The sequence below is a fragment of the Heloderma suspectum genome, chromosome 4, assembly GCF_057233095.1.
Source record: "Heloderma suspectum isolate Gila_16-S chromosome 4, 16-S_ref, whole genome shotgun sequence".
NCBI lineage: Eukaryota > Metazoa > Chordata > Lepidosauria > Squamata > Helodermatidae > Heloderma > Heloderma suspectum.
Genome location: NC_139461.1, coordinates 8,512,182 through 8,528,787, shown reverse-complemented (window position 1 = coordinate 8,528,787; position 16,606 = coordinate 8,512,182). Strand labels below are relative to the sequence as shown.

The window sequence follows — 16,606 nt, the reverse complement described above, 5'->3', positions numbered from 1 at the left end:
AGACAAGAAGGCCTTCTTAAATGAACAATGCAAAGAAATCAAGGAAAACAATAGAATGGGAAAGACTAGAGATCTTTTCAAGAAAATCGGAGACATCAAGAGAACATTTTGTGCAAAGACAGGCATGATCAAGGACGAAGAAGGCAGGGACCTAACAGAAGCAGATGAGATTAAGAAGAGGTGGCAAGAATACACAGAAGAACTATACAGGAAAGGTCTTAATGTCCCTGATAGCCATGATAGTGCGGTCACTGAACTTGAGCCGGACATCCTAGAGAGTGAAGTCAAGTGGGCCTTAGCAAGCATTACTAACAACAAAGCTAGCTGAGATGAGAGTATTCCAGCTGAGCTATTTAAGACCCTAAAAGATGATGCTGTTAAAGTGCCTCACTCAATATGCCAACAAATTTGGAACACTCAACAGTGGCCACAAGACTGGAAAAGGTCAGTTTACATTCTAATTCCAAAGAAGGACAATGCCAAAGAGTGTTCAGACTACCGTACAATTGCGCTCATTTCACATGCCAGCAAGGTTATGCTCCAAATCCTACAAGCTAGGCTTCAGCAGCATGTGAACCAAGAACTACCGGAAGTACAAGCTGGGTTTTGAAGAGGCAGAGGAACTAGAGATCAAATCGCCAACATTCGCTGGCTCATGGAGAAAGCAAGAGAATTCCAGAAAAACATCTATTTCTGCTTCATTGACTATGCTAAAGCCTTTGATTGTGTGGATCACAACAAACTCTGGCAAATTCTGAAAGAGATGGGAGTACCAGACCACCTTACCTATCTCCTGAGAAACCTGTACGAGTGTCAAGAAGCAACAGTAAGAGCCGGACATGGAACAACCAATTGGTTCAAAATTGGGAAAGGAGTATGACAAGGCTGTATATTGTCGCCCTGCTTATTTAAGTTATATGCAGAGTACATCATGAGAAACGCCAGGTTGGATGAATCACAGGTCAGAATTAAGATTGCCGGGAGAATTATCAACAACCTCCGATATGCAGACGATACCACCCTAATGGCAGAAAGCGAAGAAGATCTAAAGAGCCTCTTGTTGAGGGTGAAAGAGGAAAGTGCAAAAGCTGGTTTGAAACTCCACATTAAAAAAACTAAGATCATGGCATCTGGCCCCATCACTTCCTGGCATATAGAAGGGGAAGAAATGGAAGCAGTGACAGATTTTATTTTCTGGGGCTCCAAGATCACCGCAGACGGTGATTGTAGCCATGAAATTAAAAGACGCTTGCTCCTTGGGAGGAAAGCTATGGTAAACCTAGACAGCATGGTAAGAAGCAGAGACATCACCTTGCCGACAAAGGTCCATCTAATCAAAGCTATGGTTTTCCCAGTAGCAACGTATGGCTGTGAGAGCTGGACTATAAGGAAGGCTGAGCACTGAAGAATTGATGCTTTCGAACTGTGGTGCTGGAGAAGACTCTTACGAGTCCCCTGGACTGCAAGGAGGTCAAATCAGTCAATCCTAAAAGAAATCAACCCTGACTGCTCACTGGAAGGACAGATACTGAAGCTGAAGCTCAAATATTTTGGCCACCTAATGTGAAGAGAAAACTCCCTGGAAAAGACCCTGATGCTGGGAAAGATTGAAGGCAAAAGGAGAAGGGGACGGCAGAGGATGAGATGGCTAGATAGCATCACCAATGCAATGAATATGGACTTGTCTTGAGCACACTCCGGGAGAGAGCAGAGGACAGGAAGGCCTGGCATGCTATGGTCCATGGGGTTACGAAGAGTTGGACATGAGTGAACGACTGAACAACAACAACCCTAAAGGTAAGGGGAAAGGAGCAGGGAAAGAAAATTAGAACTACATAACCCACAGCACATGCTCCCGTGGACCCAGAAGAAGGTAAGAAAGGACAAATCCTGCTATACAACCCAGCAATGTCCATCTAGGGAAAAATTAATCTAGCTAGGAATTGTAGAAAATGTTTTAAAATGAAAAAGGTGGTGAGGTCTGACCCAGATGGGATGGTGGGGGACAGGGGAATGTGTTTGATTCACATTTTAATTTTAATGGGATTACCAGATTTTGCAATTTGAACTGGTATGTGATCAAAAACTCAGTTACCATACAAAATTTGCACTTCACCAAACTTTACAATGCCAAGTCAAATTCTATTGAATAAGTCTTCAGTTCATTTTGAACACAAGAAGCACACAGTAAAAGCAAACAGCAAATACATGAATCTTAAAATGTAAAACTAACAGAAAAGAATGTTTGATTGAAGTAATAAAATATTAAAATATTTTAAGAATATGCCTTTTAATAAAACTTTGCAGTGAGGTTCTCATGATCCTCCCGCAGGGTGAGCCACTATGACCGCTGTTCAGAGAGGCGGAACAAAGGCTACGGGCAAAGGGGCTGTGCAGTCACTCTCTCACTGGATCTGGGTCTCACTGAAACATTGGCAGTCCAGTCAATCATCAGCCAAAAGATGATAATAATTATTATTATTTCCCTTTTATTGTTCACCACTTGGATATTTTATTGATGTAGAGTAATATATACATTGTGTGTGTTTCTGCATGTGTGTGTGTCTGATAGTTGAGTGGTAACAGTGTTCCCTTTCTAGGACAGGTGCTGTTGCACTCATGTCCTCCCACGAACGCATCTGGTTGTCCACTGTAGGAACAGAATGCTGCACTACATTGGCCTTTTGGCTCTTCTGTTGTTCTGGAGCCCCAGCCCCAGACCATTTGCAGGATGGTCCCATTTCACTGCGGGGAGGCAAGAGTGGCAGGCAGTGGCGCATGGGTCAGCCCATGAGGTCCAGAGGCCAACTGCTCTTGGGCACGTTGAAAGGAGTGCTCATGTGAAACAGAAGGAGTGTGGTCCACAGATGTGTTGGCCCCCTACGAAATATCCCACCACCACTTTTCAGTTTTTCTCACTGCTTTGCAAAAGGATGTGGAACTATTCACAATGGAGGCAGGTACTGAGAGGGAAGGGGATTCATGCCATAATGGGATCCAATCTCCTGTGATATCAGCTCCCCATAGAGAATAGGGATGTACTCGAATTTTCTGAATGTTCTCACATCATCAGTTATTACCCTAGTCATAATCCAGAATATTAATATGAGCACATTTTCCTGACAAACCTTGCACATTCCCAAACTTGTGATCATATTTGAAACATGCATATTTCTTGACAAAATGTTCACTTTAAACTGTGCATTTTTTTAAAGCATTTTCATGCTTTAGTCGGGGGGGGGCGTACACAAAAAAAACCCCACATTTTCCTTTTCAAAATATAGAGTTTTCATATTCGGGGGAAAAAAGACTGTAAATGCGAATGGGAGTGAGTGCCTAACTTTCTCAAAAAACACAAATTTTGAATGTGCAGCTTTTAAAAACTGAACTTTTGAAAGCTGTGCAGGTAAGACAAGGCCCTCCCCAGCCATGGTGGTTCCTGAGCTCTTCTCATAGCTAAAGCTCTTGGCTGACTAGCCCCTTTGCTCCTCCTCCACAGAGTGCCACCAGTGAAGGCCAAGACCACCTCCAGGGTCCAGCTTGAGGTCGCTCCCACCAGGAGCGGGACCAAACATCTGATTGACAATTTCTCCTGTGAAAAATTTCAACACACCAATGCCTAGGGATGTATGGCAGTCACTTACCTTTTCTCAGGGGTGATTTGCGGTGGGAGGGAGGCACTTCGCACCTCCCCCCGAAATGCTAACCCAACCGGCTCCACTCTGCGGCAACTCCATGGAGCCGCCAGCCAGGTGCATTTGCAGGCGTGTGGAGCCTGTGGATGCAAATGGCGGCTGCTATGGCGGCCGCCATTCGCGTTCCTGTTTTTGGCCGTGATAGGCTACATAAATATTTATGTAGCCTATCACGACAAAAAAATGGGAACGCAAATGGCAGCGGCTATGATGGCCGCCATTTGCGTTCCCTTTTTTTGCCGTGATAGGCTACATAAATACTTACGTAGCCTATCACAGCCTCCGCAGGGATGCAAATGGCGTCCCTGCATTAGCCGTAATAGGCTACGTAAGTATTTATGTAGCCTATCACGGCAATAACAAAGAAGTGAATGGCAGCCGCAGATGCGGCTGCCATTCGCAAAGCAGCGCAAACGGCACCAGGTAAGTGCTCCATTTCGTGCGCCTTTCGCAGGGTGGTGGGGCGGGGGGGCTTCATTCCGCCACAGATTTCAGGGGGCCAAATGCACTGGCATTCGGCCTCACCAAGATCCATGGCGGAATTCTCTGACAATCCTACCAATACCTTTGAGACCATTATGGTGGGCAGCTGATTCTGAAGCCCAGAGTGTCCATCCAGGCGATGTGTGTCCAAACAGAGGGGGGGAGTCCACAGCTGCTGGGGTCAAAAGTTTAATATGCAGCTGTAGGGGGATTACATTGGCATATAGTTCCATGTAGAAATTTTATGTCCTTGATCATTTTGAACCTGTTCTTTTAAAATGTTTTAATTGTTTTACTTATGGGGTTTTATTTTTTTTTTATCTTATTGTTCACTGCTCTGAAATCTTTCATGTGGAGCGGTATGTAAATATAATTAATTAATTAATTAATAATCACATAGATTAGCGCACATAGATTAAAGATATATTGTCCTATCAATATATCTAAGTATATTTTGTTCGGGTAGAGGGAAGTTAGGTCAATTAGGGCACAATCCAATGCATGTTTAGCATGGCTGGCTGGGACATGCTGGGAGTTGTAGGCCTTTTCTCTGCCTAAACATGCACAGGATTGTGCCCTTAGATTGCTTAGCTTAGGGCTAAGGAATTTTCACCAGAATACACACCTAGCAAAGTTCAAGAATAGGAAATGGCCCACTTGTGCAGTTAGATCCACTTTCACAAAAATAACACAGGCAGAGTTCAGGAGGCTTTGATGGAAACTAGTCTCCTCTGGAAAATGAGGTCAATAGCTGATGTAGTTGAAGGTGGGCAACAGTCAGAGAAGTCCAGACCTCTGTGTGTACAATGGCCAATCAAAAGCCCAAACAAGCTCCATGACCAGATTCGAACTGAATCCATGGTGAGGGATTATGAACAAAAAGACACATTTAAGATTTGGAGCTTTTGCTTCTGACATTTATGGTTAGTTTTGAAGTGTATTTTAGCTGCGTTTCTCTTACTGTGGTTTTGAGTGATGGGATTTAATCCTCTTGACTCCCCCTTTTAACTTCTTTTTCACCAGCTCCCTCATTTTAGAGAAGTTTCCTCTTTTGAAGCCACATGTTGGACTTCTTGGACAATTATCCACTTAAATATATATTAAATCTGATAGCACAGTGTTACTGTTTCCAGTTGGTTCAACAACATTTACATCTCATACTACCTCCTAGGCGACACAATCCAAGATCGCTTTGCCTCTGGTCAGTTCCATGACCAGCTGTTCTAGGGCACAATTGTTTAGGGCATTAAGCAATTTAACCTCTTTGTCATGACTGGAACATGCATTTATCCAGCCAATTCGGGTGTAATTGAAGCTGCCCATATTTGTACTTGCCCATTATTACAACACTTCCTCATTTCAAGGCCTCCCTGATTTCATTTTCCATCTCAAGGTCACCCTGAGCATTTTGGTCTGGGGGACGATAGCACGTTCCTAGCACTAAATTAGTTTTGGACCCTGGTACTGTCACCCACAGGGATTCTGTAGAACAGCCTACCCCTTTTAGATGTTCTAGTCCACTCAACACTATGCCCTCTTTGATGTATAGGGCAACACCTCCCCCAGCATGCCCTTCCCTGTCCTTCTGATAGAGTTTGTATCTTGGAGGCTTCTAGCATTTGCATAAAAATACCAGTACATGGTGTCCTTCCCCAGATGCCTCTGGCGTGTGCATCTTTTGCTATGGGACTTTGGCCCCTTTGATTGGCTATTATGTTCTGCCATGTGCTCCTGGACTATTTCCTTCCCTTCTACATTTGGGCAATGAAAAACATTTTAATCTTCATCCCCTTGGGATGATGTGATCTGAACCAGATGCTTCCCATCTCCTGTCAGCTTTCCCCCTGGGTTTAGATTAAAAGCTGCTCTGCCACCCTCTTTATGTTTAGCTCCAGTAGTCTGGTTCCATTCTGGCTCAAGTGGAGCCCATCCCTCTTGTATGGGCCCAACTTGTCCCAGAATGGTCCCCGGTGCCTAACAAATCTGAACCCTTCCTCCCCACACCACCGTCTCATCCACGCATTGAGACTCCTCAGCTTCACCTGTCTAGCTGGCTCTGCAAATGGAACAGGTAGCATTCAGAGAAAGCCACCTTGGTGGTCCTGGATTTCAACCTCCTACCTAGAAGCCTAAATTTGGCTTCCAGGACCTCATGACTACATTTTTCCATGTTGTTGGTACCAACATGGACCACAACCACTGACTCCACCTCAGCACTATCTACTAGACTATCGAGATGGCACATGATATCTGTAACCTTCGCACCAGGCAGGCTATTCACCATGCAGTCTCCATGTCCATCACAAACCCAGGTGTCTATCTGTCTAATGATCAAAACTCCCACTACCACAAGCCACCATTTGCATCCCTGTGGAAGCCATGATAGGCTGCATAAGTATTTACATAGCCTATTACAGCAAAAATAAGGGAACGCAAATGGCAGCAGCTACGGCGGCCGCCATTTGCGTTCCTTTCTTTTTGGCCGTGATAGCCTACGTAAATATTTACGTAGGCTATTACGGCAAAAGAGATGGGTGCAAATGGCGGCCACTACGCAGCCTATCACAGCTTCCACAGGGACGCAAATGGCGGCTTGTGGTAGTGGGAATTTTGATCATAAATATTTACATAGCCTATCACGGCAAAATACAGGGACGCAAATGGCGGCAGCTACAGCAGCCACCATTTGCATCCCTGAAGGCTGCCCAGCAGGTCAAAGTGGAGAGTGCAAACGCTGGTTTGAAACTCAACATTAAAAAAACTAAGATCATGGCATCTGGCACCATCACTTCCTGGCATATAGATGGGGAAAAAATGGAAAGCAGTGACAGATTTTATTTTCTGGGGCTCCAAGATGGTGACTGTAGCCATGAAATTAAAAGACGCTTGCTCCTTCAGGGGAAAGCTATGGCAAACCTAGACAGCATAGTAAGAAGCAGAGACATCACCTTGCCGACAAAGGTCTGTCTAATCAAAGCTATGGCTTTCCCAGTAGTAACGTATGGCTGTGAGAGCTGGACTATAAGGAAGGCTGAGCACTGAAGAATTGATGCTTTCGAACTGTGGTGCTGGAGAAGACTCTTATGAGTCCCCTGGACTCCAAGGAGGTCAGATCAGTCAATCCTAAAGGAAATCAACCCTGACTGCTCATTGGAAGGACAGATACTGAAGCTGAAGCTCAAATATTTTGGCCACCAACTGTGAAGAGAAAACTCCCTGGAAAAGACCCTGATGCTAGGAAAGATTGAAGGCAAAAGGAGAAGAGGACGGCAGAGGATGAGATGGCTAGACAGCATCACCAATGCAATGAATAGGAACCTGAGCACACTCCAGGAAAGAGCAGAGGACAGGAAGTCCTGGCGTGCTGTGGTCCATGGGGTCACGAAGTGTCAGACATGACTTAACGACTGAACAACAACAAAGGCTGCCCAGTGGCCGGATGTCCAGCTGCGGGTGGCCCCAGTCAGCAGCTCTGCAGAATCACCGCAGAGTGGAGCCAGCCGGAGAGAATTTCGGGGAGAGGGACGGAGTGCCTCCCCCCCACCGCGAATGTCAGCTTTCGAGAAGGTAAGTGACTTTCGTACATCCCTAATTCTCCATGACAGCAGAGGAGCTGTCACCCTGAGAGTGGGACACAGCTAATGGGTTCCTGAAGGTCTCATGACCAACCTCTCTGCCTCTCTTAGCTTCTCCAGGTCAGGTCAGTAACCTTGGCTTCAAGGGAACTAACTTGTTTCTTGAGATCCAGAAGCTCATTACACTGAGGACACACCCACGATTTCTGTCCAGCAAGCAGATAGTTGTACATGTGGCATTCAGTGGAATAATGATAGCCTCTGCCCCTCTGCTGACTTTCTACCTTCATAACTGTTTGTTGTTGTTGTTGTTAATGGGTGTGTTTTCCCTGGAAAACTTAGTAATTACTAGAAGGTGGGGAAATTAGTTGTAGTGGTATATTTATAGTTACTTACTGTGAGTATGGAGTAGGGAGGAAAGAGTTCACCACCCTGGCTTCCTTCTCCTGTTGCTGAACTCGCACAGTTGCTGAACTCGCTTGTTTGCTGATGCTTTGTCCCTGGGGCTGAGATGCTTCACAACTGGGTCTCCTCATGTTCAGACAGCTGGCTCCCTCACAAGCATGCCTCAGTACATACATAGGCTCAACTGCTGCTGCAGTGAATCTGATTGGAGGGCCTTGTTTGAAAAGCATGTGAGGCTGTGTGTGAACTCCTGATCAGCGCTGGCTTCCAGTGGCTGAGAATGTAGGTCAGTCCTCCTTCCTTACCTCCACTCTGTGTGTTTTATGAATTTGGGTTGCTGTTTCTATCACTCTTCTCTCAGGATTTTAATAAAGAAAATAAAACAAAACAAACCTTTCTTCTAAGACCACTCATGGATGTTGGAAAATGGATTTTTAGGTGTCAGGGATTAAGGGAAGAAAGAAGACTATGGGATTCTCTTTCTTTTTTGATGTGAGGCAAAGATAGGAGTTGATGGGTGTATATTTCTGGCTTTCACAGGTCCAGGTGAGCAAGGTAGCCAGGGGGATTTTGGTGATGGTCTTAAACAGAGGTGACAGAAGAGTCCTGTAGACATTGGGCTTTCAGGGTTTTACAGCTGGAAAGACATTGAATTATTTATTTTTTATACTATTTGGCTGAAACAAGGTTAGAAATCAGAGTAAAGAATTTACATGGTGAGAGCTTCTGTGGTTGTTGTCCTGAGGCACGATCTAAAATTTGCAAGGGTTAACTGAGGAATTGAGGCAGTCAGAGCACAGTGGCTGGCCAGAAGGTTTATGCAAGTAGTCTGGACATGCACTTGGGTGGTGCAAGGCCTCAGTATCCTATGGGACCTGCTTTTCTGTTCTTCTCCAAGACCAAAACACCCTAGTCTCCATCCAGATACTGCCTGGATCTCTCCAGATCAGCATCATTTGGGGATACCTCATAACACAGCTCAGTGATTTTGCTACCCAATACAAGTTCCAAAGTGCTGCATTTCTAATTCTCTTTTCATCTGGCCTTAGTTTATTATATAAGTTCAATAATTATTGGCCTTTATCTCAGAATCTGATAGTGCTTGCTCCCCATTGTAAGGTTGTTACTGCCAAGAATCCTGCCCTTTGGACTGAAGGTACCTGAGCAAAGCTGCATCTGCATTCCCTGCCACAGTTACGCCCATGCTAATTCTGAGAATCTCAGTGTTCCAAGCATTGTGGACAAACTGAGACAGTAAAGCCCTTTCATCCAGGATGCAGCAAAACAGATGACTCAACTAAAACAAGACAAGGAACAATGAAACTGGTTAGCCAATAAACTCAAATATCAGATCAAAACCTGGTCTAGGGAGAAGGCCTGCTCAGTGCAAAATCCTCTGGAGCTGGAGGTGAGTGAAGCCGCTCCGCCGTGGATTCCGGAGACTGGATTCTTTGGAATCTGGCCTCATTGGAGTCTGCAAAGGATTTCTTTACCATCCCCAGTCTGCAGCAGATTTCTCCAGTATCACTAGTTCCAAGGGAAAACACAGCTAGCATTTAGAGGAGGTGTAAGAACATAAGAACAGAATGGTGGATGAGATTGACCCTTGGCCTGATCCAGCAGGCTTTCCTTATGTTCTTATGTTCTCATCAGACCAAGGCCCATCTAGTCCTGCATTCTGTTCACACAGCAGCCAACCAGCAGCCTGTTGGAAATCCACAAGTAAGACAAGACTGCAACAGCACCTTCCCACATGTGTTCTCCAGCAACTGTTGTATATGGACATACTGCCTCTCTTACTGGAGGTAGCATGTAGCCTGGAATGATGCAATGCATTCTATGTTGAGCTGCCTTTGAAAATAGTCCAGAAACGTCAGCTGGTCCAAAATAGGGCAGCAAGACTGTTAACGAGGACTGGCCAACAGGATCATATCATGGCAGTATTTTTCCATCTGCACTGGCTGCCAGTCCATGCCCAAGCCTAATTCAAAGTGCTGGTATTAATATTCAAAGCCTTAAATGGTTTGGGGCCAGATTTCCTGAAGATCATCTCCATCCATATACACTTGCCTAGACCCTAAGATCAGTTATTTTTATTTTATATGGAAGGTTGAAACTTTTGTTTTTCTCTTAAATGGTATTCTATGTTTTTAATTGTTCTGAACCCCCCAGAGATCTTTGGCTATTGGGTGGTATAGAAATGTAATAATTAATTAATTAATTAATTAATTAATTAAATAACACACAAATCAGGAATAATAGCCATTGATAGCCTTATCCCTCATGAATTTGTCCAATCCCCTTTTAAAGCCATCCCAATTGGTGGCCATCACTACATCTTGTGGAAGTGAATTCCACACTTTAATTATCCACGGTGTAAAGAAATATTTCCTTTTATCTGTTCTGAATCTTGTCAATTTTGTTTCAGGGTTAAAAGCAAAAAGCAAAAAAAAACAAAAAAAACCCCACACTAACCAAAACCCTGGGTGTGACATGTAGATGAGTAGTAAGGAAGAATACTTTACCTGTGGCTATCCTGCACAGAGCAGGGGGTTGGACTGAGTGACCTTCAAGGGCCCTTCCAATCATATGATTTTATTGAGGAATGGAGGTGCTAAAACATATACACAAATCCAACCACATAAATAATCTCTATTAATCACATATTATCATAATAATCATATTGCTAGCATGCAAGTATTAGTATAGGTCCAAAAGCCTATCAAAAGTTGCATAGCACAGCTTTAGCAACAGCCTGGCCCCAAAAATCTAGTTTGCCTAAGATGGCAAGGGAATGGAAAGGTCATAAGAAGAAGGGCCCAGGAAGGTACAAGGACAAGAGTCAAGACACTTGCTGATGTGTTAATTAAAAAATAGGTACAAAAGGGACAAACAGATGTTTTCTCCAGTCTAGCAATCTATAGTAGGGATGTATGAAAGCCACTTACCTTTTCGCGGATTCTGTTCATGGGGGGGGAGGCTCTCCGTCCCACCCCCCGGAATCCTTGACGGGGGGGAGGCGATCCGGTCCTCCCCCCCGGAATCCTCGACGGCCAGCTGTGCTCCACGGCAGCTCTGCGGAGCAGCCAGCCAGGGCCGTCCGCAGCCGGATTTCTGGCCACGCGCGGACTGGCTGGTGCAATCGCAAATGGCAGCTGCCGTAGCAGCCGCCATTTGCATCCAGCCAGGCAGCCGTGATAAGCTATGTAAGTCTTTACGTAGCCTATCACGGCTGGGCAAAAAAAAACACCCCAGCATTCGCAAATGGCGGCAGCTACAGCGGCCGCCATTTGCGTTCCCTATTTTTCGCCAATTTATCATACGTAAATATTTATGTAAGATAAAACGGCGAAAAAAAGGGGAACGCAAATAGCGTAGTGGATGCTATTTGCGTTCCTTTATTTTTCGCCATTCTAGCCTACATAAATATTTACCTAGGCTAGAATGGCAAAAAATAAAGGAACGCAAATATCATCCACTACGCTATTTGCGTTCCCCTTTTTTTCGCTGTTTTATTTTACGTAAATATTTACGTAAGATAAATCGGCGAAAAATGGGGAACGCAAATGGCAGCCGCCGTAGCTGCCGCCATTTGCGTATGCTGGTGTGGGTTTTTTGCCCAGCCGTGATAGGCTACGTAAATTCTTACGTAGCCTATCATGGCTGCAAGGACGGCAATGGCGGTGGCAGCAGCCCAGCCACAGCCAGCCAGGAGACCAGCCGCCACCGCCGCTGCCAGAACCGCCGCTGCCACAGAATCCGCCACATCCGCCCCAGGTAAGTGCCATCCCGGGGGGATTCTGCGGGGGGGCGAGGGGCAGGAGGCTTTTCCGCCATGGATTCCAGGGAGCCGGATTCTAAAGAATCCGGCCTCACTGGAATCTGTGGCGGAATTCTCTGCCATCCCTAATCTAGAGGACTTCCTGGGAGCGGTCATGGTCATAAGAACTTTGAAAGAAACAAATGACATAGGCTACAGGACTGATAGGTGGGAATAGGCCAGAATACCAGAGGTACAGAAGCCGATCAGATTCCAGGTCACACCTTTGCCAATTTTGCTACATTGAATGGGGTAATTATGGGAGCATCAGATATTCCACTAGCCGAAAGCTATAATGATAATGTATGTCTTGTTTCTTCCTCCCGTTCTAAACTTTGTCAGAAATTACCATCTTGCCTATTCTTCACTTTTGTCTTAATGCCTTTTAAATAAAGCATGCATGCTTTTTCTTATAAAGTGACTGTGCTGTTCAATTCAGGAAGGTGGCCAAAAACCAAGAACCAGGGTTTCCCCTGTGGGATGAACTTTGTAGGGACCCACCTAAAGCAGACTCTGGATAAAGTGTCCTTGACTGTGAAATAAAACCACAGCTAACATTAAACTTCTGCTTTTGGCAAGCAGGTGCAGGAGATGGGGATCTGGCCCAGTGACAGATTGAGCAACACACTCATAGTTTCATTGTGCTGCGAACTTAGCATAAAAAGAGATTAATTATTTATCATTATTGATTAACATTTATCTACCGTCTTATCTACTAAAAACCCATCAACATGGTGTACAACAATGTAGAACAACAAAAGCTGTTCCAAAAACCAAGAACATTAACAAGATTAAAATATTAAAGTACTAAGGGCCCAATCCTGTGGGATGCGCCCTGGCTACTCATAAGCCCCCAAACCTGGAGGCTTACAAGTGTCCAATGCAGAGTGGGAGGTGCCTCCCGCTCTGTCTCTTAGCTAGAGGGGTGATTTCGCCTGGCTAGAAAAGGCTCCCTGCCCCCAGAACCCCTCCTGTTCCCCATCTCCATGATCCATGTTGTGAGCACAGAGATGGTGTCCAGATTTCATGTCCCTATGTGGAAACAGTGATGAGTTATAGCTCTTCGCTTTGAGAGTTTGGGTGAAACTGCAAATTATATCTGTGCCTAGCACAAAAACTACTGGAACAAACTGTCTGAAATTCAGCTGATCAAACCACATCCACAGAGACTGCCAGGTCCCCACATTTCATGTATTTATCATAAAGCCTGAAAAAGTTATGGCCATTTCTGTTTTCCAATGCAAGTCAATGGGAAAATGCAAAATCTGAATAACTCACATATCTGTATCTTACTTTAGATCCAAATCGGAAGCGAATCAAATTGGTCCAAATCAGTCTGAAGCGATGCGGGGCCAATTCAGAAGGACTGAATTGGCATCCGAAGCAAATTGGCGTGGTCTGTGCACAGGTCTAATTTTTGCTGTAATGTACAAGGTGCTCAGGCTCAAAGAGCTTTAGGGCCCTCGATCTCGATGTAATGGAAGGGCACTCTACTCATGCTCAGAAACTCACTTGTCCTGGCAATTTTCAAAGAAAATCCTCAGTTTGTTGGCATTAGGGAGACACTGAGAAGAGGTTGCAATTTAAAGCAGTGGACAGGAGAGGGAGGGAGGGAGGGAGGGAGAATCCCCAGGTTTCACCCAGAAAGGTGAAAGGGAGAAGAACAGTAGACGCTGATTGGGGTGGGAGTCAGAACGTATGACCTAGTGGAAATACAAGAAGTTCTTTCTAAGCATATGCAGAGTATGTTTCCTTCCCAGCCTTAGCCAGCCCAGCCCGCAGGCATCTTTGATAAAGTTTCAGAACTTTGAAGTCCTCAGAGGTCCACCTTTTACTAGCACCTCCTTTAATTTGTTATGTTTTGCTGCATTAAACACAGGCACGCACACACACATGCACAACACCCTTTACACTTTCTCCAGACAAGATGGGGAAGTGGAGAAAATCCCTCCCACTTTCATGAGAATTCAGCTCAGAGTGATCAGCTAGCAAATTTTTTACAAGGACTCCTTGATTGACTGCATTGCCACATGTCTGCAAAAACACGTGGGCTGAGAGTGGCCTGTGAGAAATGGACTTTCCCTTGGTTTCTCTGGCAAAAGGTTCAAAGAAGAGCTGACCAGGGGTATATGAGAATTTTGTTCACAAATGGCTTGAAAATACCCCATTTGCAATCCTGAATGCAAATGGGAGGACATTTCCTCTGAAAATGTTTGCAAATTCCCAAATTTTCATTAGGCAATGTGTACGTGAAAAGTGTGCAACTTTCTCAAACTTCACAGCTTTCTCAAAATGCACAACTGTTACCCACACTTTAGTCTATGGGGAAAATTTGTGCAATTTTGGAAATCTGTGAAAATTGGGGAAGGTTTTGCACGATTTTCACGTTCAATAGTTGTTTTGCATAATTTTTCATTTTGGTGGAAAACAGTGATCACAACAGTGATCACAAATGCAAGCACAAATCAAAGAGAGATGAGGAGCGAGCTAATGTTGGGAGAAGGTCATTCATACACTCACTCGCTCGCTCTTTCCATTTCTATACTGCCCAATAGCTGAAGCCATTAGTTTACAATATTGGTGCGAATTTTTGGTGAGCTTGAATATCACACATTTTGCCCATCTCTAGAGCTGAGTTGTGGCTGGAACAATGGCACATAGGAAGCTCCAGCTGCCTCCTCCCACTGAGTGTGAGGGCTGCTGGGATCTCACGCAAGTCAGACATGCAGTAAGGCTTGGGCGATGAGGTTGCACGATCATGCTGTTCCCCATTGAGAAAGGCTGGCTTCGTGGCTGCATGGATCCAGAGCCTCCTTAGATTTCAGCAGTGCTGCATCTGCCGTCCAGTCACCTGCTCCAGAGAGCTCAGTGAAGGCCACTGAAGGCTTCCTGTGTAAGGAATAAGGAAGTTCTCAGTGTTAGCTTGTTTACTCAAGTTCCATTCCTTCTTCCTTGGAAGTCACTCCCTGCATGCAAATGTTCTCACAACCTCAGTCATCAGCCCCTCTCCCCACCCCCTAGAATGAACTGAGGTCCAGGGTCACTTCTCTCCTCTTGCATAAGCTGTCAGAACAGCAGCTTCTCAGGAATGTGTGTCACGCTGTCACCTGTGATCCTCGCCCGGTCCCTTGAGCTTGGACAGGAGGAGGAGACTCCCTTGGGGTCTATATAAGAGGCTTTCAAAACTCTCTAGTTTCATCCAGTCAGAGCCAACTGTCCAGAGCCAAAGAGGAGGAGCCAAAGAGCAGCAGAGCGAGAGATCATGGCTTGTGAGTACCAGCAGCCAGCAGAATGCTGTGCTGGCTGAAGGTGTTTTCGGAGGCAGGCCTGGAGCTGGGTGGGTGTGAGGAATTAGAGGGGTCGGCCATCCTGTTGGAATGTCCAGAGGGGCAGCTGTGTTGGCTGATTGCAGCAAAACAACAGAGAGTATTGTGGCAGCTTAGACCAGTCCTCCCCAACCCGGTTCTCTCCAGACGTTGTGGACTTCAACTCCCATCAGCCCCTGCCAGCATAGCAAGTGGTTGGGAAACCTGGGAGTTGTGGTCCAAAACATATATAGGGTGTGTGTGTGTGTGTGTGTGTGTGAGGGGTAATGTGAGTCAAATGGTTAATTTGCATAATACCCATCCATTGTCTGCATTCACCACATTTCATGGGAAATGAGCGTATAATTTGTTTATGACAAGGAAACTGTACACATTGTCTGACCATGATGACAATCCCCATCTGGCCTTGAGGAATATGCATATATCAACTCTATTTTGAAAACCCTCCAGCCATTGTGCATAATCACCAACAAACCTTGGAGAATGTCCATATGTTGATTGCATTTGGAACATTATCCAGCTATTGATAATGTTGACCACGGTATCCTCCTGGACCTCCTGGAGGGGTTGGGCATTGGGGACACCGTATTGCGGTGGTTCTGGTCCTTCCTCTCCGGCAGGTACCAGAGGGTAGCACTGGGAGAGGAGGTTTCGGACCCGTGGCCACTTACTTTTGGGGTGCCACAGGGTTCCATCCTCTCCCCGATGCTATTTAACATCTATGTGAAGCCGCTGGGGGCTATCATCAGGAGGTTTGGGGTGCAGTGTCATCAATATGCGGATGACATGCAGCTCTACCTCTCATTTAAATCATCACCAAGGTTGGCCATAGAATCCCTGTCCAAATGTCTGGAGACGGTGAGTGGCTGGATGGGGAGGAATAGGCTGAAGCTGAACCCTGACAAGACCGAGGTACTTTTGGTGGGAGACAAGAGGAGGCTGGGGGATGTTGACCTGGTGTTGAATGGGGTACGGCTACCCTTGAAAGACCAGGTCTGCAGCCTGGGGGTCATTTTGGACTCCCAGCTGTCCATGGAGGCTCAGGTGTCAGCTGTGAGCCGGACAGTGCTGTATCAACTCCATCTGATACGGCGGCTGCGCCCCTTCCTTCCCGACCATCTGCTCCCATCAGTAGTACATGCCCTGGTCTCCTCTCGTTTAGACTACTGTAATGTGCTCTACGTGGGGTTACCCTTGAAGACGGTTCGGAAACTGCAGCTGGTAAAGAACGCGGTGGCTCGCCTGATTAAAGGCAGCCGCCGGCGAGATCACATCACTCCAGTGCTGAAGGAGTTGCACTGG

General features: G+C 45.7%; 1 protein-coding gene across 1 annotated transcript in view; it reads left to right on the top strand.

The window, feature by feature from the left end:
* The first annotated feature begins 6,414 nt into the window (after window positions 1-6,414).
* The window catches only part of LOC146346522 (protein-glutamine gamma-glutamyltransferase E-like), a 37,040-nt gene continuing 26,848 nt past the window's right edge, over window positions 6,415-16,606 (top strand). The window contains exons 1-2 of the mRNA XM_084851411.1: window positions 6,415-6,490; window positions 8,699-8,704. Coding sequence (XP_084707537.1) covers window positions 6,415-6,490; window positions 8,699-8,704 — 82 coding nt within the window. The remainder of the gene's footprint in view (window positions 6,491-8,698; window positions 8,705-16,606) is intronic.